This window comes from Ctenopharyngodon idella, chromosome 11 (assembly GCF_019924925.1).
Source record: "Ctenopharyngodon idella isolate HZGC_01 chromosome 11, HZGC01, whole genome shotgun sequence".
In the NCBI taxonomy this organism is placed as follows: domain Eukaryota; kingdom Metazoa; phylum Chordata; class Actinopteri; order Cypriniformes; family Xenocyprididae; genus Ctenopharyngodon; species Ctenopharyngodon idella.
Genome location: NC_067230.1, coordinates 1,926,962 through 1,950,525, shown reverse-complemented (window position 1 = coordinate 1,950,525; position 23,564 = coordinate 1,926,962). Strand labels below are relative to the sequence as shown.

Genomic DNA, 23,564 nt, shown 5'->3' with positions numbered 1-23,564 from the left:
GGAGTGGGAGGTAATGAGCTACTTATGCTCTGGTGCTACAGGATCAAATCCTTTCCAGGCACTTGTGTGAATTTTAATCAACTCTGCATACTCACTGAATCTGGATTTAACATGCATTAGATTGCAAAATCCAAAGATTGAGCAAGACGTTAAGACATATTATTCAGATATTATATCCTAAACACAAGAGTCTGCGACGAAGCGCATAAAAACAGTTTTAATCTATCTTGAGCTGCTGTCTCCTCACGTAAGGTTGCTTAGGTGAAAAGCTGAGTAAACAAGGGATCAAGCTCGGTCAGGCGACTCCTACGACAAACTAAAATTACTGCATTTTTATGCATTTGATGAAGCTGAACAAAGTGAGGGAGACATGCTATCAAATCAGCATTAAAAAGCCTTATAGCATGATAAGATGTGTGACTCATGTTTCGCAGACAGCCAAATGCCACTGCAAAAGGGGTTTGAGGGAAACATTGATGCTTCTAACTCGACACGAACCGTCACATCAAAACAATGAACCGTTTCCTTTTTTAGCACTGCAGCCAGTGAGTCTCTCTCCATCATAAGCAGATGGCAGCTCAGACTTGAATGTGACTTGTGCCCCTGCAGCACGGAGCTTTATAATGATGCCCAGCTTCAGGCTGTCTTTACTGTTTACATGAGCAAAAATGCCTGGTCAAAATTTACAATCTATTTATGATCAAGGAACATGCAAATTATAGGCCCTATGATTTCTGTGACGCAGAAAGTAGGGCTGTACAATTAATCAAATTAAACCATTAACCATTAAAACGGAATCCAGAAAATTTAAATCTGACAACACAGAATTTGGGAAAAAATAAAATAGATTTCATAGGGCCTAAAAGTTCGTTAAACTTTTAATAAATTGTTGTTGAATGTTATGATTTCATAAATTCAGAAAAAAAAAAAAAATAATTTGGGGAAAAAATAAAACCGATTTCATAAAGCCCCACAAAATTAATTTTCATTAAACTTCAAAAGAAATTTTCGTCAAGTTTCATTTCCATAAATTTAGAAAAATTAATGGAAAACAAGGAATTTTTAAGAAAAGAATTAAGAATTTAAGAATTTCCAAAAGTCTGAAAATATGGATTTAACCCTGGAAATAAATGTTATAGTTTTATTAACGTTATGGAAGATTTTTAATCTAATGAAAAGATATGCACCATATTCTAAATGGTAAAGATAATAAAACACTTTATAATATTTTAAATAAAAAAAATGATTACAACTGCATTCTTTATTACATGTAAAATATTTTCAGATTATTTGCACTAATGTATTTACATTATTGACTTAAATCTATTTATACCCTTTAGATATTTGATAACATTGTTTTAATTGACTTAACGTTTAATTTCAAAAACGACTGTGGCAGAATTGAATTCCCATTAGGGCTGCACGATATTGGAAAAAGTGAGTTTTTTGGGTCTAAATAAATAGTGCTTTATATTTTTCAGGTAAGTCTAACAGTATTCAGGTACAGAAATTGTACAGAATAGTCTTCACTGTATAAATTAAATAATTAATTTGTGTTAAAACTACAAAAGTGATTTTTCTCTTTGCCTTTTGTTGTTTGATTAACATTTATAACACAGAAAGCAGCAGGAATATTAGGCTGCTGTCACTTTAAGACCGAACGGATCCAAAATACCGTTACACATCTGGTTCTCTTTCTCAATTGATTAGTTGACCTAAGCCATAAGCAGCTGTGTTTATGAGTAAACCAGATGTTTTACATGCATTTTGACATGTATGTGTCCGTTCAGGCACAAATAGATGCGGAAGAGAACGGCATTTGGTGTTCACGTGCATCTGCGAGGCTCTGTGTGTATGTACAGAAAACAGCCGCATGTTCCGAATTGAGTTCTCTTTCGCATCTTTGTGTGCTCAAATGGTTTAAAATCGCTTGAATGTTTAAGCTGACAGGACCTAAAACACGTTTAAATGATAAACTTTCATTGCATGATTGTCAAACCTTGCAATTAATCAGAGAATCATGTGCGTTTGAACCGTAGTGTCTGGTCCATATGGATTGACGATCCCCACTAGACATCACATACCCTGCGATGTGACTATCGCGGATGCACACATCGTGATATCGATGCTAAAACGATCTATCGTGCAGCCCTAATTCCCATATATAGCCCAATATATCAGCCAAAATTTGTCCATTTTAATATTATTGGCTATGGCTAATAACTATTAACAGATAATAAACTTTTCATTTTTTGTTGCTATATCAGCCATCAGTCAACCTGCTCTTTAGACATCTACAACATATCAGACTACCAACAGATTTAAGCATAATTCCAGTGGAAATAAAGGAGCAAAGACTTTCAGATCCAAGAAGGGTGTAGAGAGTGACAGAGGAACATCGTAGAGCGGACTGATGTAACCACATACCAACACAAAACCACAGGATTTGACTATCAATCACAACAGTTTGATGACTGAACGGTTAGAGCAGTTAAACTGCGGCATGACTGCAGCATCAGGGGCCCTGTGCTTGGCACCGCTGACTAAGGGAAGTGGGAAACACTTTAATAGCCTTATCTATGAGCACGACATCCACTGCACAGCAGCGATCTGACAGCGCGCTGAGTCTTGCCTGGGGTTGTCTGAACACTACATACAGGGTGGGCGTAAGCGTTGCTATGGAAACTAACACCCTGTAGTTGCAAAGATGAGCATGGAGCTTGAACAGGAAGATCTATATTTCTAATCAAAACCTCTGCTGCAGGGTACGCATACATTTATACACGAAACGACGCACAATTACACACGCTCGCAAACGCTCACATGTATGCAAATGTAAGCGCACATGGCTAACTCTCAGTTCACGGATGCTTTTTTTTTTTTTTTTTTAGGTATAAAAAATCTTAAAGTATAGTGTAAAAATACCCTGGGGAATGAGGCAGATTTCACACTTATTAGTGGAAGTGGTCACAGTCTCTTGAGAATGCATGATGTTTCTGGCCACTTAAAGCCAGCGGCAGCACATCAGCAGCACACTAACAACACTAGTGACAGAACCCAACACTGCCCTGATGTCACTGTCAGCCTGATATTCCTGCCAAACCACAACCACCATCTCAGAACACCCGTTGGGTTTGGCATAATCAGAAAAGGCCAGCGTTACCAAGTTGACACAGGCTAAAGCAGCAAAATATGGCTTCAAAACAGTTGCTTATATAGTTATGAAAACAACTCACGACCATACCTGATTTAAACTTGTGGCCCACAGACATAAGAACCATACTACACGTCAAAGTCACTATAACACATGCCAGGCCAAATCTCCTACACTGGAGAAAACGTTTTTGCGAAGATTTAAAGGTGCCCTAGAATTGACATTTTACAAGATGTAATATAACCCAGAATGTGTCAATACCCCATAGATTTTTTAATATACCATGTTTTAACTGCCTATTTTGGGGTGGCATTAAAAATGCTCTGATTTGGGATGTGTACACCTTTAAATGCTCGTGCTCCCCGTCCCCAAAGTTTGCGACTCCAATAAACATTGCATAAACAATACTGAAGTTCACAATATAACTCTCAAAATGGATCTTTACAAACTGTTCATGATGCAGCATATCAGATCACGCAAGTATGGCACGTATTTTGTGGATGTTTGCTAACATTTGTTTCTGAATGGGAGTGCTGCAGGCTAATGTGGCTAAAGCTACAGACAGTTGGAGAGACTCGATAAGAATGAAGATGCGTTTATGAATTATACAGACTACAAGTGTTTTCGGGTTAAAAATGAAAATAATGACATGGCTCTGGTCTCCGTGAATACAGTAAGAAACATGATGAAACAAATGTGGTAACTTTAACCACATTTAACAGTACATTAGCAACATGCTAACGAAACATTTAGAAAGACAATTTACAAATATCACTAAATATATCATGATATCATGGATCATGAACAGTTATTATGGATCCATCTGCTATTTTCGCTATTGTCATTGCTTGCATGCTTCACAATACCTGCAGAACGTCTCATGATTCGGCTATGCAGCTCCAGACGTTAATACTGCCTTGCCTTGAACATGGGCTGGCATATGCAATTAATGGGGGCGCACATATTAATGATCCTGACTGTTGCGTCACAGTCTGTGTTATGTTGAGATTCGCCTGTTTTTCTGTGGTGTTTTCACGCACAAGATTCACATATGAAGGAGGAAACAATGGTGTTTGAGGCTCACTATATGTCATTTCCATGTACAGAACTCTTATTATTCAACTATGCCAAGGTGAATTCAATTTTCAATTCTAGGGCACCTTTAAATAAAACAAAGATTGGAGCCTGGAGTACATTTTACAAGCAGTAGTGGCTCCTGGCCATAAATTTAGGTAGGGCAGATTCTGGGTCTTAGCACTAGTTTATGATAACCATTTAGTTTTATATTCTAAAAGCTTTATATTTTAATTGCTGAGTTACTGAGTTGCCGTTCAGACATAAACAAGGAAGCCTACACAGAGTTCACTATGTATGACAACGGTTCAAAGTGTTGAATGAAGTCGTTATTTTTGTTTTGTTTTTGCGCACAAAAAGTATTCTCGTCGCTTCATAATATTAAGGTTGAACCACTGTAGTCACGTTGACTATTTTAACCATGTTTTCAACTACCTTCCTGGATGTCAAAAGGTGCAACGACGTTGCTGTCAATGTGTGGATCAGATACCCTCGGATTTCATCAAAAATATCTACATTTGTGTTCCGAAGATGAATGAAGGTCTCACGGGTGTGGAACGACGTGAGGGTGAGTACTTAATGACAGAAATTTCATCAACTAACCCTTAAAAAAAAAAAAAACCTTTTGCCTGCCAAATCAAAGACATGTGGTATGACCAATACATGGAAAAAAAATTAGGAAATGATGTCATAGAGAGGACTTCTGCAAACCCTCAAGACAGTGCGTCAAAGTAAACAAAAATATTACATAATTTAACCTTCACATAAAAACGTTAGTTCAGATTGTAAAATGCCATGTAGTGCAACTACCAAAAAAAAATGGTATAATTACAAATTGCGGTTCTTCAGTGGAACTGATTTCAGTTATCTGTTCATTAAAGGGTTAGTTCACCCAAAAATGGACAATCTGTCATTAATTACTCACCCTCATGTCATTCCAAAACCGTAAGACCTTCGTTTATCTTCTGAACATAAATGAAGATATTTTTGATGAATCTGTGAGCTATCTGGCCTCCGAAAGACTGCAACACAATTACAACTTTCAAAGCCCAGAAAGGTAGTAAAGACATCCTTAAAATAGTCCATTTGACTACAGTGGTTCAACTTTAATGTTATCAAGCGACAAAAATACTTTTTGTGCACAAAAAAAACAAAAATAACAACTTTATTCAACAATTTATTCTCTTCCATGTCAGTCCCCTATGCAGATGACACAGTAAACACAGTGAAGCGCCCTTTCTAGGCCTTTAAAGTGATAATTATATTGCAGTCTATCGGAGATAGCTCATGGATTTCATCAAAAATATCTTCATTTGTGTTCCGAAAATGAACAAAGATCTTACAGGTTTAGAGCAACATGAGGATGAGTAATTAATGACAGAGTTTTTCATTTTTGGGTGAACTAACCCTTTAAGTATTTTAAATTATGTTTTGTCCCTGTCCATAATATGATAATATAATATGCAACCATTTGAAATTCACACTTGTCAGCAAATATGGGTGTCAATCCAAAAAACTGACCAGGAGAATGCAACCATTGTGCCGCTACAAAGTTCTTTTTAGAGATTCCTGCCTCACCTCATGCAGCATTTTGTCCAATTTATCCTGCAACTCTATGAAGTACAGAGATGTGATCAGGCCCTTCTGGGATTTATCCAGACAGTCCCTGGCCAACTCCACCAACTGGTGCTGGATAAATCCCAGGACTCCGTCTCCCAGCGGTAGGGTGCTGTCTGGGGAAAACTGCCTTATGACATCCAGCAAACGCTCCTCCATCTGAGCGGTAGCCTGCACAGCAGAGAGAACGTTCAGTACCTCAGATTTGTAGAGGAAATACAGGCAATAATCTGTTCAGCGAGTTTGGCGCTACATACCTTTGGAAAACGCTCCTTATAGACATGGTTCATCATTATGATTTCATTATCAAAGGAGCCGCCAGTTCGTCCAGGGCTAAAACAAGGAAAAGAACAGATGAAAACCTCCATCATGCATATCGAAGATTAAATACTTTATCGATAATCAAACCAACGAAAACCATTTTATTTCAAAAACCAACTGAGCAGTGTTTTGTTTGTGCGAGCGCTCTCTTTGAGGAGTGAAGCATTGTGGGTGGACATCTAAACCTCTGAATCCTGCAGAGATGTGGGCTAAAGGTGAGGCGTTGCACAGCAGCAGAGCAAAACCAACAATGTTGCCTCACTCAGAATGGGTGTTAGAAACAAAAACCTTCACCAGATTTTAGTTTCTACTTCACAATCATTCTCTCTGAACCCCAGTGTTCAATTACAGCATAGTGAAATCTGTCTCTTCTCTGACTCAGCCTCGAGGGAGGTTCTTTTGCAAAACAAAAATGCTCCTTTTGTTTTGTTTTGATGGGGGAAGCCTGGATATTCCTATTAGTCAGAAGTCCACTCATCTGACAGGCAAGCCTGGCAACAAACATCACTGAAACAATCACCCAAAAATGAAAACCCGTCATGATTTACTCACCCTCACATCATTCCAAACACATACCAATTCATTCTCACCAAAAAGTTCTTATTTATTGGAAATGCATGGAAAAGAGCAGGGAAATGTCTTGATATTTTTTCCTTTGTGATCCATGGAAGAAAGTCATACGGGTGTGGAACAACATGAGTGAGTAAACAATGACAAAACTTTAGGTGAAATTCTCTTTAAAACTGCATACAAAATTTATTTTGACTATACACATTACAGTCATTGAAACTGTGCTAGCCAGACTCGAACCCTAATTGCCATCATGGACACCACAGCTCAATATGCCAGAGAATGCGTGCTAACAACTAGATCACACTGCTCTGATATGGTCAATGCGAGTATAATATAACTCCAGGTCAGACCATGAAACTCCACTCAAGAACATTTAATGATTAAACCCTAATAACCATATTATTAAGATGCAAACAATGGCATTCTATGTTGAAATTAATTGGTGCATGTGTGTTTTTGTTTACCTAAGGCTACGTGACCGGGGTCGTATAAACGGGGAGGGCCGCCCATCTTCATCAGTCATGCTCTCCGAACTTCTGAAGTGTTTGAACAGGAAATGAAGCTCGTCCTGTGTGGGTTGGTATGGAAGCTGGTGCAGTCGTTCTTGAGATGAGGAAGATGACTGCAAAACAACAAATGCATCATCAAATACATAACAAAATAGTCCCATATTTATTAAAAACCATCCTTAAACCTATCAATAATTGTCTAGGTATGCAGAAATGTCAGAATGTTTCACAGAGCTGATTCACACAGGAACACTTCCTTTTACTATTAAAAGGTTGTAATGGGAAGTTCAGTTGAAATGAAAATTGTCACTATATACACACCCTATAATACAATTCATGGAAAGATGGCAAAACTAAAATGTATTAAACATATACATAATAAATACGGAGAAATACGTCATTAATAGCCATAAAATAAGTAAATTAGCCAATTTTGTTTAAATTAAGGATTGCAGAAATGAGTACACCCTAGATTTAATTCAACAAATGTATAATATTCTGACCCTTCTTGGCACGGAGTGTACAAGTTCATGACAAATTGTCACATCTGTCCTGTTTAACTCCTGGATGATGAGCTCCTTATATGCCCTGATCTTTAATGGGGAGTGTTGCTCAACTCGTCACTACAGAATCCCCCACAGGTGCTCAAGATTTTTAAGATTGAGTGCAATACATGTCTACAGAAGGTTTTTCACCTTGGGAGAATTCATATCCTCATTGTCATGTTGAAAAAATGCCCAACAATGCAGGGAATGAGGAAAGGGTAACATCTTCTGTTTCAAGTTTGTGTATTAAATTACACAGTGGTGTGGGAATTCATGACAGCATTGATAAAGCACAACTCCCTCACAGCTTCAGCACTCATACATCCCTATATAAGAGCTTTACTACCACTGAACTTTACTGTGGGAACCAGGCACTTCTCACTGTACTCCTCCTCTAGCAACACCATAACATTTTGGATGCTGTTAGATCCAAAATGATTGATTTGATCTCATGAGACCAGAGTATTAATTCACAGAATCTATATTTTGTAAATATGGGCTTTGGAAATGGCTAACTGACTTTATTGTGCTTTGGCTACAGTAGGTAGTTCCAGTGAGAACAACAACCATGCATGTCATTTCTGCAGGCTGCATCTTACTCTGTGAGATAAATAGTCACTCTTTTCATAGCTTTTGCTGGCTCTGAGACACTCGCTTGGTATTTCTCCTGCTCTTTGTCTAGTAAAAAAATCCCTCATCACTAAATGAAAGCTTAAAATGAAGGCCTGATTATTTCAGGGGCCTTGTCACAAGTCCATTGTTTTTGAATTTCTGCGTTACTTTTGCTATATTTTCACACTTAAAACAATGATTTGGTAATCCTCTTGTACCACTGTCCTCTTTTGTGCTAAGAAATAAGTCTCCTGACAGTTCTCTCCCAAGCAGTTCCATTGTTGTCAGCATTAAGTCTGAGAATGATTCAATGGGCTATATAACACTTTTAATTGTCAAGAAATTACTTCTCTTTAAATGTTTTGGTTTAACATACTTACCTGTTGATCAAACATTGCCTTAAACTTACACCAGAAATTTTTTTATTTCGTTTTATTTAGTTACTTTTAACATGTCTTCTAAGTAATTGAGTAATTGCTGACTTTCAGAAGTTTCAGAGGGTGTGTACTCATTTATGCTGTGCACTGTAATTGTAAGATTTAATTGTAGATAAATGAGAGCTACATACTGAGACGGTTGAGCTGGGAGGGTTGGTCCCGTAACCTGAGGATGGAAGCGAAGCCAGAGACCACCGTCTCCCTTCCGCTCTGTGGAGAGAAAAAGAGAATTTCAGGAGACAGAATGATACACTATCACTCAAAACTTTATGTGGCCGCTTAGTTAGGCCACAACATATTATTCTCTCTCTTTATACCACAACATATTATTGTCCCTCTTTTAATATAGATATAAAAATAAATAGAGAGAATGTGCTTAAACAGATATATTCAAACAAAATTGTTATATGCCCATCTTGGCAAGTATCCTTGTAAACAATCAGTTGTGTCTTAAGTGAACGTAAACAGTTGAGAAAGAAAACCCATGTGTACAGTATACTGGATCCATGCATTAGCTCTTAAAGTGTGTTTTTAATTTTAATCAAACAACAAAGAAAAATCACTCCCTGATCTTGACTAAATAACTTTTTTTTACTTTAATAAGGATTACTCATGAAAAGATGTTTCATGGCTGGTAAAAAAATATTTATGGCCAGTACATTTTCTTAAGTCACCAGCCATTGGCAGGTTGAGCAAAAAATTAGCGCACCTCAGTTGTACCGAGTGGTTATTTGAGTTACTGTTGCCTTTCTATTAGCTCGAACCAGTCTGGTCATTCACCTCTGATTTCTGGCATCAACAAGGCATTTTCTCTCTTTGGATATTTACTCTTTTTCGGACCATTCTCTGTGAACTTTTGAGATGGTTGTGTGTGAAAATCCCAATAGTTCAGCAGGTTCTGAAATACTCAGATCAGCCTGTCTGGCACCAACAACCATGCCATGTTCAAAGTCACTTAAATCACCTTTCTTCCCCGTTCTGATGCTCAGTCTGAACTTCAGAAGATCTTCTTGCCCATGTCTACATGCATTGAGTTGCTGTCATGTGATTGGCTGATTAGATACTTGCGTTAACAAGCAGTTGAACATGTGTATCTAATAAAGTGGTACATATATATATGGCAAATGGAACGGTGTAGTATAAGCCTATAAGAAAGTATAGTATAGTATATTATAGTATAGTATAAGGAACGACATGGTGATGCAAAGCAGCAAGGCAAAAAATAACAGGTAGTGTACACACAGGGTCACAGAAATTTGAGATTGAGAGATTGAGGTTTGACCAGCTCATAGTGTGAAAAAGAGATTGGCTACCTGTCAGCTCGAGCCAGGTGGCTGAGAAGAAATAAAGAGGGATGAAGAGAGAGAAAATAGGGAAACTTTGTGAGGTCTCCTATATAGAAAGATCCATATGAGTCAACTGTATATAATATGAACCTGACACTGAGTTGACAATGCGGTAAATCCTGAAGAATAACAAGAATACTGATCTGTCATCTATTTAAAGAACAAGAAAATTAAGATAAAGAGCGCTTGTCTACCTGCGGGCGAAAGGGAAGTTGAGAGAGCAAACAGCAGTGGACACATTTCGTGGGCTGTCCAGAGGGCTGCTGGCAGCTGGAAGGGGAACAAGAGGAAATTTCAACAGAGCACACAGTGTTACGTAACCTACAGGATTTAATAGACGTCAGATGACCTCAGATGTTTCACAAATCACACACTTTAGGACATTTATCTTCTTTTGGAACATAATATGTGTCTGATTCACTGTCTGTGGAGTTTGTCTACATGTTGTCCGTGTTAGAGAACCCAGTTTGAAAACAGTCATTGTTTGCGAAACCCTGTTTGGGCACAATTTCTCAAAGATGTAACATAATAAGGGGCTTTTGCACTAGAGGAACCTTTTCATAGTTCCTAGAACTATTGGTTGAAGTACCCGGATTTTGCCGCATTCGCACCGCAGGAACTATCAATGATACTGACTAAATTCGCTCCTATTTCAGAGTAGGGTCTAAACCAGCTCTATAGGAACTATCAGTGACGTTAGTGTACGTTGACTGGTCAAACACATGTCAAACACCGGCACCCGGCCTTTTTAAAAAGCCGTGTAAAAATATTTACTTCACAAACATGGAAAACAGCGATAACGGCATTTACCTGTTGTCTGCAGGGTTATGTTCTTTTTTCCGCCTCGATGATATGTAATACTGAAGTTTTCATAGGAGATTTTGTCTCTTAGCACCACTTTTTGCTCTTTCAGTCACATAAATTATGCGTTTACATTCCATCTCCCTTATCACGAAACCCGCGACACACAACAAACACAAGTCTAATCACGGCATCCTCCATCCATCGGTTTTTAGCATTTGTAAATGCCGTGCTTAAAGAGTTCCTATTCCCGGTGCGAATGCAACCAGGAACATGGCCCGGGGGAGAAATTAGTTCTCAAGACTAATGGCTAGTTCTTATAACTGAGTTCCTAGAACTATTCGGTGCGGAAGCCCCTATAGTTGGTTAGCTATACTTAATGAATTAAAAGTTAAACATGTTATTCATCTGATTCGTGAGCAGATCATTCATCTGATTCGGGAACCAACTGTTCAGTCGATATGAGATTCGACTTTAAGTCACTAACTTAATGGTCCGGTCATTAAGGGGGAAGATTATCAGTGGAAAACGGTTTAAATTTTGGTCTTTTCCATACACAAAGACTTACATAGACTTAATACAGCACAAATTCAAATTAACCAGGCCTACTTTATTTGTGCTTTTTTTTTTTTTTTGGAGTTGAAAGATATCAGACATGGTTACTAACAAACTGCTGCTGTATAGAAAAGAGTTGCATGTAGACTCTTCAAAAAATATCCTTTGTGTTCTGCAGAACAAAATAACAACATACAGGTATGGATTTCACATTTTATTTTTTGGGGGGGTGAACTATCCCATTAACTAAAAGTAAACTCTTGAGCCGGGGTAGTAAGAGACATGAGGTGAAGGAGTAGACAGGCTTATGTTACTCCAGCCACATCAACCTCTTAATGGTGACAGGCCAGCTCAATGTCAGCTGTCCTAGTCCGGGTGTCATGTGACGGCGAGTATTACCTGTGTGGGCGGACAGAGGCGAAAGAGGGCGGGTGGGCGATGGCGTTCCAACACCAAGGCTCTTTCTATTACTGCTGCGACAGCTGCAACACACAAACAAGAGGAGAGAGGGATTATCAACAACCTTTCATCATAATCCAACCCAGCTTTGATTGCCAATGGCAAAGTTAACAAAAAGTGACAAAGGATTTAATGATTAGTTTAAAGATTAGTACACTCTCAATAGTGTTACAATAATGTTGTTTTTTGTTTAAGATTAAATCTATGAGTAATTCTGCAAAATCTGCAGACTGTGGGCATCAGAGAAGGTGTCCTTCAACACAGCTGTCATTTGCATTACCTAAAAGACTCAAGCTGTGCATGTGATGTGTCACTTGCTCTCTAGAAGATTCACGCATTGCACCTTCATCTCGAGCTAGTCTGCAGCTACAGATGTCTATCAATGCATATAAATATCCCTCTAGTCTAAGTCACCATCGATAGCTCGAAATGAAGGTTTAGATAAAGCCAAGCCAACAGTTTTCATAGTCCCTGCTCTATTATAGTGCGTCATATTTGATTAGACGCTACTACGACGCACACTATGTTTCGAGACACAACCATAGCATTACTGTACTCCACAGTGATTACATACATCGACCAAGAAATGTCACAAAAGTTGTGCAAGTTCAAAACTCTCAATGTGTCATCTCGTCTAATGTTGCAGGTTACCTTTTGGATCGCTTGAGCATCGCGCCCGTAACAAAATGAGCTTTGCTGCTGCCAGGCAACGCGCTCCAGGAACTTGGATCAGACATAATCGCACACGATCAGAGTGTCAACCGTCCAAGCAACACAGAGCAACAGAACCCGAAAGAAGAGTCGAACCCCCTTCCGTTTCATGAGCCCACCTCTTGACTAGATAAAGTCGTAAGGGAGGCTGCGTCTGACTCGCAGCGGTTCATCTCTGTCTTTTGTGTGGCACGCTGCTGTTTGCCTGGACTCGTAGTGCAACTTCGTAAAAGTTTAGACGTTCACATTCTGTTTAAAGCACCATCCGATATCGTATAGAGCTGGCAGAAAGTTAATTATTTACTTTCCAAAAAGCGACTTGTATTGCATAAAGGAGTGAGCCCATGTTTGTGAGTAAGATGCTGTGAGGAGGTTGTTTCTCTAGTGTTGATTGATTGCCGGGTGATAAGCTTGGGATGTACCATCTCGCTGCGAAGAGGGGTAGAGGAGTCTAAGCCGAGGCTCTGACTAAAACATCTCTGTCTTGACGGACTAACCCTTTGTTATTTGTCGAAAAAAATATAAAGTCTGCATCTTCTAAATAATATATTTTCCACCTTAAATACATACAATAGAAGCAATAGCGAATCTCACAGATGGTATGACCTAACGTAAACGTTTCCCCAGTGACGTCAAATCTTCACGTGAGAGCTACAGTGCAAATTGTAGTCCCATACCGATTCCAAATTACATACAAAAATTGTATTTAGTAACGTAAACCGTTACATTACACATATTAATCTGACTATTTTGACTACTTTTAGATTACTGTTGATCTAACTCGTTTATCACAATTAATTAAATAGGATAATACTGTACCAGGTTGATATATAGCCTATATATATATATATATATATATATATATATATATATATATATATATAAAAGAAAAGAAATTATATTCTATTCTTTGTTATTAACAACATGAAGTGCATTAAATATTATATTACAGCAGGTTTTCCCAAACTAGGTCTTTGTGAAGGAACTGCATGGGGTTTGTGAGTTTAATTAAAAGCTAGTAATTAAATAAATAATAAAAAATTAAATAAATAATTTTAAAATGATAAAAATGATAATAAAAAAATGTGTTTGAAAGACAAAAGCCTGAGAAAGACAAATTACTGAGTGATAATTCAAATAATAATTTATTGTTTGATGAAAACATCTTAAAAGTGAAATGATTTCTGTGAAATGCTTTGTGGACTCTCAAATTTCCATGTAAATATATAGCCACCTGACTAGTGGCTGGGGTCTGTGTGTGCGATTTCACAAAACTACAAGACTTTCTGAATGTATATAAGTGATATGTTTTTTTGTTTGTTTGTTTTTTGTTTTTTAGAAAGGAGCATTTAAAACAGGAAAAAAAAAAAAAGAATTAGGTTGAATCAATAAATTATGAACAGTTTACTGCCATTGTATGAATAATATGTAATCATGTAATCAATAAAAAAGTAACTGTAGTCTGATTATGAGTATTTTAAAATGTAATATAATCTAATTACAAGTACTTCATTCACATGGAATCTGATGTAACCCAGATTACATGTAATCAGTTACTACCCAGCACTCTATATGACTATATACAAACGATCCAGAATGTAGCAGTGAGAGCCGAAGAGAGCACACGTCACACCTCTCTTCATCAATTTGCACTGGTTGCCAATAGCTGCTTACATCAAATTCAAGGCACTGATGTTTGCCTACAGAACGACCAGTGGCTCTGCACCCCCATACCTGAACTCAGTACTTCAGACTTATGTGCCCTACAGAAGCTTTTGTTCTGCAAGCGAACTTGTGATGCCATCCCAAAGAGGCTAAAAATCACTTTCACTGACCTATACCTGGACTGTTCCATGCTGGTGGAATGACCTGCCTAACTCAACCAGAGCAGCTGAGCCTTTAGCTGCTTTCAGGAAATGGCTAAAGACACATCTTTTTCATCAACACTTGAACTGGGTCTTGTCCACAGCACTTGCATATTGATTTGATTGCTTCTGTTGTTCTCGTTTGTATGTTGCTTTGGATAAAAGTGAGTGTGTGTGTATATACTGTATATATATATAAATATATATATATATAAAAACACACACACTTTTAACAAGTTTAAATATAAACACTTTGTTTATCATTATTTTTATTTTATTTTGTCATAGAATTCTTCTAAATATATAATTTTTGCATATTAAGAGACCTAACTTCTCGTCAAATCTTCACGAGCTAGTCAAAATACACAATCGAATAGGCTATAAAATGTATACATGATTTTTAAAAATATGAATATAAATAAAAATATTATATTTGATAACAACAAACTTTTTTTAGCATCCTGATAAGCTATAGTTTTGTTTTTTACAAACCATCTCAAAATGACGTCTATTTTAAGTAAAATTTAAAATGTGTACATTTCTTTTTCTAATTAAAATTACAAAAGTGCTTGAGTTTTATGTGATGAAAAATGTTGTACACACCAGTGGGAGCATAAGCGTCAAGCCTGTTCCATATACACTGCTCAAAAAAAAAAAATAAAAAAAAAATTAAAGGAACACTTTTTAATCAGAGAGTAGCATCAAGTCAGTTAAAGTCCAGGGATATTGATCTGGTCAGTTAAGTAGCAGAGTGGGTTGTTAATCAGTTTCAGCTGCTTTGGTGTTAATGAAATTAACAACAGGTGCACTAGATGGGCCACAATGAGACGACCTCCAAAACAGGAATAGTTTTACAGGTGGAGGCCACTGACATTTTTTTCCCTACTCATCTTTTCTGAATGTTTTTCACTAATTTTGCATTTGGCTAGGGTCAGTGTCACTACTGGTAGCATGAGGCGATACCTGGACCCTATAGAGGTTGCACAGGCAGTCCAACTCCTCCAGGATGGCACATCAATACGTGCCATTGCCAGAAGGTTTGCTGTGTCTCCCAGTACAGTCTCAAGAGCATGGAGGAGATTTCAGGAGACAGGCAGTTACTCTAGGAGAGCTGGACAAGGCCGTAGAAGGTCTTTAACCCATCAGCAGGACCGGTATCTGCTCCTTCGTGCAAGGAGGAACAGGATGAGCACTGCCAGAGCCCTACAAAATGACCTCCAGCTGGCCACTGGTGTGAATGTCTCTGACCAAACAATCAGAAACAGACTTCATGAGGCTGGCCTGAGGGCCCGATGTCCTCTAGTGGGCCCTGTGCTCACTGCCCGGCACCGTAGAGCTCGATTGGCATTTGCCACTGAACACCAGAATTGGCAGGTCAGCCACTGGCACCCTGTGCTTTTCACAGATGAGAGCAGGTTCACCATGAGCACAGACGTGAAAGGGTCTGGAGAAGCCATGGAGAATGTTATGCTGCTTGTAACATCGTTCAGCATGACCAGTTTGGTGGTGGGTCAGTGATGGTCTGGGGAAGCATATCCATGGAGGGACGCACAGACTTCTACAGGCTAGACAATGGCACCCTGACTGCCATTAGGTATCGATAGGGATGAAATCCTTGGACCCACTGTCAGACCCTAAGCTGGTTCAGTGGGTCCTGGGTTGCTCCTGGTGCACGACAATGCCTGGCCTCACATGGCGAGAGTATGCAGGCAGTTCCTGGAGGACGAAGGAATTGATATTGAATGGCCTCCACGCTCGCCTGACTTGAATCCAATAGAACACCTCTGGGACATTATGTTTCGGTCCATTCGACGCCGCCAGGTTGCACCTCAGACTGTCCAGGAGCTCAGTGATACCCTGGTCCAGATCTGGGAGGAAATACCCCAGGACACCATCCGTCGTCTCATTAGGAGCATGCCTGTTGTCAGGCATGCATACATGCACGCGGGGCCATACAAACTACTGACTACCATTTTGAGTTGCTGCAATGAAATTTCAGTAAAATGGACTAGCCTGCTGCATCATTTTTTCACTTTGATTTTCAGGGTATCTTGGAATTCAGTCCTCTGTAGGTTGATCATTTTCATTTCCATCCAACGATGTGGCATCCTTTTGTTCCTAACAAAGTACCCAGTCCATATCAGTATAGATATCCAGCATGATATTTTTCCCCATTGAGATCTGATGTGTTTTCAAAGTGTTTCTTTAATTTTTTTGAGCAGTGTATATCATGCAAAAGTTTTGTTTTTACATGTGCAGTCGAATTATAAGTTAATAATACTCTCATACTACATAACATTATCTTACTGAATGGGATTTTAAAAAGGAGATACACAGTATTAATATCAGCTAGGAGTCAGTCATGCGCATGGGAAAAATGCAGGTGCTTTTGGTATCCATATGAATCATAAGCATATGACATGAGCTTTACATATAGATATGAGTGTATTTCCCATTTAATGAGAAAAAAAAAAATCAATATGACATGTTTGTCATGCTGACTAACTGGAGACAGTTCAGCCTCTCTGCAGGACCGGAGCAGGTTTATGTAATGTTTTGGCATGTGAATCAGCTGTCTTACCTCCAGGGATGAAGGGATTGTAAAGGACTGCAGGGGCTGCCTGGACTGCATGGACTCAAGATGATGGGGCTCTGGCTGGGTGACAAACTGAAAAGCAAGACACGTTTACATGCATTAGCGCTCTGACTAAGTGCATGTGGACTGTATTTCTGTTGGTGTTTCTTCATGCTCTCGGCAGCACAGCAAATCAAAGTGCTTTAGGGATTAATTAAGTGGCATCATGGTGCTACAGCATGACACATGAAAGAAAAAATAAATGCACAAAGAATGAATGAGTTATGAACAAGGACTTTGAACAGGCCATGTTAGAGCTGCTGTAAGTGATTCTTTTAACATTATGCATAAAGTTGCATAAAATATTCGGTAAAAAAGTCTCATGCTCATTTATTAGGCTGCATTTATTTGATCAAAAATACAGTAAAAACAATATAGTAAAATACTGATTCAATTTAAAATATATATGAATGTAATTTGTAATATGTAATAATTTATTCCTGTGATAGAAATGATGAATTTTCAGCATCATTACTCCAGTCTTCAGTGTCACATGATCCCTTAGAAATCATTCTAATATGCTGATTTGGTCCTCATGAATCATGTCTTATTATTGTCAATGTTGAAAACAGTTGTGCTGTTTAATATTTGATGAAAAGAATATAATTTATTTGAAATAGAAATCTTTTTGGACAGAGGGGGTGTGGATGAATAGATGGATACGGTCTATTTTAGGGGCTGTTTACACAACACCACTTTCAACTTAAAACAGTAAACTTTTTATGTGTTTTGGCTGTTCATTTACACGATAAAGCATTTTGGGGGCCTGAAAATGCAAACGTTTGAAATCGGGTTTCAAAGTGCACGTTTTTGAAAATTACAGCTTATCGTCTCCGTGTAAACTACAAAAACGCGAATTTGTGAAAAAGGTGATGTCATGTGCATGCGTGTTACGTGTTCAGTCTATAGTCGTGTAGTGTTTCTTTACAAAGTGACATCGCCAACTACTGGCCTGGCATGAATAATACAGCATTTTTAGTTGTTTTTGCGGATCCATGTGAACGGGATTGTTTTGATAACGCTGTCGTCTGTACACAAAAAATGCAAATGAAAAACTTTTAGTACATCGTACATCGATTTTAGTACATCGTTGTCATGTAAAAGTACACTAGAAGTGGAAAACGACGCGTTTTGGCCATTCGTTTACATGTCAGTGGTGTTTTGTCGGCCTGAAAACGCAGTTTCAAAATTTTTTGAAAATGATACCGTTATCATATTATATTTGTGAAATGGTGACGTCATGCACATGTGTGTTACATGTTTAATTCAGTCTTTAGGCGCGTAGTGTTTCTTTACAAAGTGACATCGCCAGCTACTGGCCTGGCATGCATAATACAGCATTTCTAGTTGTTTTTGCGGATCCATGTGAACGGGATCGTTTTGACAAAGTTGTTGCCTGTATGCGAAAAACGCTAAGGAAAAAGTTTTCAGTTTTTATCGTGGTTGTGTAATCATTGTTTCCATGTAAATGTACCCTTTGTCTGACAAAGGTTCAAACATCACTTACAGCATCTTTAAGTAACATAATTTCCCCAAGCAGCAGTTATCCTGATGGAAAATGTCAGGCGATGAGATGGAATGTATCATGTATGATGAACAGCTGATATATGCAACATGATTCATATAATCAGAGATCTAACAGCATATGCACTGGATTATTAAAAGGGTTCTAGCTAAAACCATGTCATCTCAAATATCCACTGTTTTTGTCAACAGTTTTCAGTCTGGTCCTGCAGGTGGCAGGTGTTTTCCGGTGTAAAATTTCAGTTAATTACTTTAATGTGTGACCTTCAAAGTCATTTACTGTTTACTGCCACCATAACTTTCAGCTCCACAAAATGCATTAGTGGCATCAAGATAAGGTCATTAAGTGCAGGAAGCACAATTTCTCATGTTTCCTTCATGCCATTCAATGTTGTCATCAGCTGAGCAGCCTAAAACATATTCAGGCTAACCCGACAGGTATTTACATGTCAAACTGAAAGCAGACTGAATGGAGCAAATCAAAATAGACGCGAGGCATGTTGTTAGCAGAAGCCAGTTTAAACAGGTATTGATTAATGTGACCTTGATGAGGCTAATGTGCTGTTTTAGTACTGGCCGTTCTGAAATATCCCCCGAAGTGCTGCGGCGAACACGAATCAAACTTTGATGAACTTTGGTTTGCATAACAAATTTGTATTTTAGTGACCTAAAAGTTAACTGGAACGTTAAATATGTGTGACTGTACAAATAGGGCTGCCACCGTCTGGCAGTTTGTATATTCTCACTGCAACAGATAGCAATGAGCGCTGTGGAAGTGTGAAGATGTTGTCATGGTGAAGAGAGAAAACTGGAGACGACCCAACTGTGAATACTACCCCCCTGTGCTCAACAATCTGATGTTATGCCGCTTTCAACCATTCTCTGTTGCATTTTCCTTCAGAATATGCAGTGTTTGATAAAACGCACAATTCAAACACCTTCTAATAGATATGATGCAGTGCTTTTGGAACCAAAAGCAGAAAATCCCAACAAATCAGAAGTAATCCTCAATCATATTTGGATATGCTTTTACTGAAGGAAGGCTCTGGATGTGGGCTCCTACACACTGGGATTGAAATTGTAGTGGGTTGTGGGGTCGGCTATATTCACTCCAAGCCCAGAGTGGGAGGACAGGGTTGGAAAGCTGCAGTGATCATGTTGAAGGCAGGCAGAAGCAAGTGTCAGAAAAGCAGAAAAACATTGCGAGAACGTTACGGATGCGATAAGGTGTGTGTCAAAACACTCAGACTTGTGTTCTCACTTAAAAGCTCAATCATAGTAGGATCCTGAAAGTGCGATTAGAGATTCACTCAATAGAAAGCACACCTGCAACCCAATCAAGTATTAAACGTGATGTGGAATTATTCCAGTAAAAAGATGTAAGAGACTGTAGTGAAGTCCATTCCATTCTAACTAGTAGGCAATTGAAATGTACAGTATTGTTAAATTTACTGTAAAAACTGTGGTTTCTAAAAAAATCCTAATACAAATACGGTAACAAGTGGGCCTATCCATAAACCGCCAAAGCTTGTATAGAGAGTGCGCAGTGCCATACACACAAACACCATTAAGATAATGTGAATGAAACTAAAATAATGGAATAAACATAAACTACACAACATAAAATGTAACATCACCCTAAAAAAATAAAAACTATAAATATATAAGAAAAAAATTAAGAACTAAATTAAATGTGAAGAATTATGCATCACATATTTTACTGTTTTTAATGTAAATTATAAAAATAATGTAAAAGTACATGTATGATTGTACTAAATATATTGTCATAATATACAGTAATTCATACTGTATAATACAGAAATTCATAAAGTATTTTACTGTAAAATAACATGTAATGTACTGTTAAATGTAATAAAACTTTTTTGTAAAGTATTCAATTAATCAGACTGAATGTAGAGAATTTAGAATGTAGAATTTTACATTATTTTTCCATTAAAATTTTATTTTCTACAAACAAAAAGATGAAAAAGTCATGAACAAATAAACACGGGTTGTTGTTAATCATTCAGGACATTTAACTGGCAGACTTTTACAACACTAATCCTTTCTATGAATGTATGGTTTACTGCGCATGAAACAAAAGGAAAGGTCTCACGCCACAAAAATAAATAAATAAATAAATAAAACATTTAATCCATAATGAAGTATTTTAACCTTTATTGTAACACATTTGTCGGTTAATGTTGAACTCCAGTGTGTCCTATAGCACAGTATTGAGATTTTCTTCCATACAGCAAACACTGAATGACATCGCGCGCTACAGATAGGCTACTTCGTTAATTGTATTTGGCTGTTTAATTTACATCGATATAAACCATAAATATACACTGGGGTCGAAAAGAAATGAACAAACTGTGGATTATTTTGTAAAATCTCGCTGATGTCGCTGTCGGCTCGTCTCTCACAACTCACCAGTTCCGAGGGGTTTCCCCCATCGCGAGTAAATAATTCATCACCAACATTTGAATAACGAAAAAAATATTTGAGCTTACTCCAGAGTGAGGGAGGGGATTTTCAGCTTGTCTCTCCTCTTCATCTTTAAGAAACCCGTGAAGCACGATCAGGTGAAAATAAACAGCTTGTTTCAGATCTCACGCGAGACAACACAAAGTCTCCACTGTTTACACATCGTCGTTTAACATCTGCCAAACGACAGCGTGAGGATTTCTGTTGAACTAGTGCAGATACTCCATTAAAATATACAAATTCTCAAGGAACACTTTTAGTTGAAGTGATGTCATGTTTCTAAGCGAAAGTGACTCTGGCAGGAAGAGCGAGTGAGAAATGATTGAGATTGAATGGTGCGGTCACATCTCCCATGTGATGTTCAGAGTCAGAGGAGGTGTGCTTCAAAAACGTGCATCAACACACAGGTGGAAAAAAAACAAACACCAAAAAACCCCGAGAGACCACAATATCTGTGAGACATTTTACCTTATAGGTTAGCGTAATTATAGTTTCCATAGCATTAGGGCAGCTTTTAAACAACGAGCTGGTTGTGGCAAGTAGTTTTAACATTTATTCACTAAAACTAACTCGTATTTTGTTTTTACTAGGCTACTTATTCTATTTTTATAGTAAGTAATCCGCTAGTGACTAGTATCTTTTCAGTTAGTCATACAAAGTTACTTCCAAAATGTAATACATTATATATTGCTAGTTACTGACATTTGAAAGTAATTACATTACAATATTACTGTGCGTTACACTACTTTTGAGTTACTTTCACCAAAATAACCACAGAAGTATGATGGCATAAAATGCTGAAATGTAGTTTATTGCTGCTCATTATACATCCAGTGGAGGGCGATGTGGTATAGCATAAATGACCTGGGGGCTTGGAGATAACTTAAAATTTTTGCCATTACTTGAAATTAATTTAAATATATTAATATAATTAATTAATTGTATTATTAAAACATTAAATTAAACATTAACAAACACCACCTCTCTGCGTATTCTGCACTGTGTGAAATACAGACTGAACGGCGGCTCAAAACACCCAACCGCATAAGTAACATAGTATAGCCTACGCAAACTACATCCCTCAGTTGGATAAAGAAATCCAGTGTCACTAATAAAGTTTTGATGGATGACCATTGTAATGAAGGTAAAGACAATTACAGTGACATACAGGAGTCATTCATTAGGCAACTGCGAGTCTGTTATTATTGATTCCCAAACAAACCGTGTATGTGCGCTCGCAGCTCACTGATATTTCTACATTTGTTGTTTGTCTTGTCCGCACTCTCGTCCGGTGCGTTCTTTCTCTTCTCCGACCCTGAAGCTCTCTCGGTTATCTTAGTGTTAGCCTGGCACTGATCCAGGTGTTTTTTCAAGTGCTATTTCTAGAAAGTTTCCTCAGTGCCACACATAGATTGCAATATTGCACCTGATTATTAGTTCTTGTCCTTTTCTCTGAAAATAATGGGAGTAGCTATGTCCATCTCACAAATGTAGAATCCGTCTCGGCAGTCATCTCAACCATCGAATTCCAGCAGCAGGAAATAGACAAACTACTTTACCCGCAGAATTTTTTTCTCTGGTGCTGAAATGTCTTGCGGTGTTGGTAAAAAATAAAGGCAGCGGCTATTTACACTAAGTGAAAATAGCATATTTCTTAGAGATAGATGCTAAGTGCTAAATAGCAATATATTATATTTACACTCAGTGACAATAGCAGCATTTTCTTAAAGATATGCTAATTACATGGTGTAAAAATATCAGAGTAAATAGTAATTAGATGCTATTTATACTTTATATTGGCAGATACTATTTGCACTTCAGTATTTTTGTACATTAACAGGATGCAATAATATCATAGAGTGTAAATTATTATATTTATTAAAATTATTAAATGGATGCTGCCTTATTGGGAGAATAAAAACCCTCCCTACATCTTCCCCTAACCCTACCCAATAAACACTTTTAATATTATTAAACACTCATTCGCAGTTTATTTCCACTTTTAGATCACTATATTAATTTTTATTGAAAATAAATGCGAGCTAGGCAAAAGGCAGATTCGAACCCACGCCCATCGCGTTAAAAACCAGGTTGGTGAGCCTTACTCGCTACTGCTGCACCACTGAAGTCATTGAGCACTATGCGTCTTTTTTCAAACTTGAGTGGCCCAACCAGACATTGGTGGGCGGAGCTAGTGTAAATAGCATTTGCCAACAAGGGACACTATTTGTACTTGGTGTAAATAGACACTCCGAAAAGGGAAACTAACACCACTTAATTTCGGGTTAAAATGCATTGTTGTAACGTGCGTTACTGAGATTGTAACGAGTATAATATTA

General features: G+C 37.9%; 1 protein-coding gene across 1 annotated transcript in view; it reads right to left on the bottom strand.

The window, feature by feature from the left end:
- mast3b (microtubule associated serine/threonine kinase 3b) overlaps positions 1-21,549 on the bottom strand; it is a 41,311-nt gene extending 19,762 nt beyond the window's left edge. Inside the window, 9 exon segments of the mRNA XM_051912090.1 lie at positions 5,807-6,016; positions 6,103-6,178; positions 7,204-7,361; positions 8,974-9,052; positions 10,156-10,176; positions 10,383-10,458; positions 11,944-12,026; positions 17,161-17,247; positions 21,252-21,549. Of these exon segments, the coding sequence (XP_051768050.1) occupies positions 5,807-6,016; positions 6,103-6,178; positions 7,204-7,361; positions 8,974-9,052; positions 10,156-10,176; positions 10,383-10,458; positions 11,944-12,026; positions 17,161-17,247; positions 21,252-21,295 (834 nt within the window). The 5' untranslated portion in view covers positions 21,296-21,549.
- Between the last annotated feature and the right edge of the window lie 2,015 nt (positions 21,550-23,564).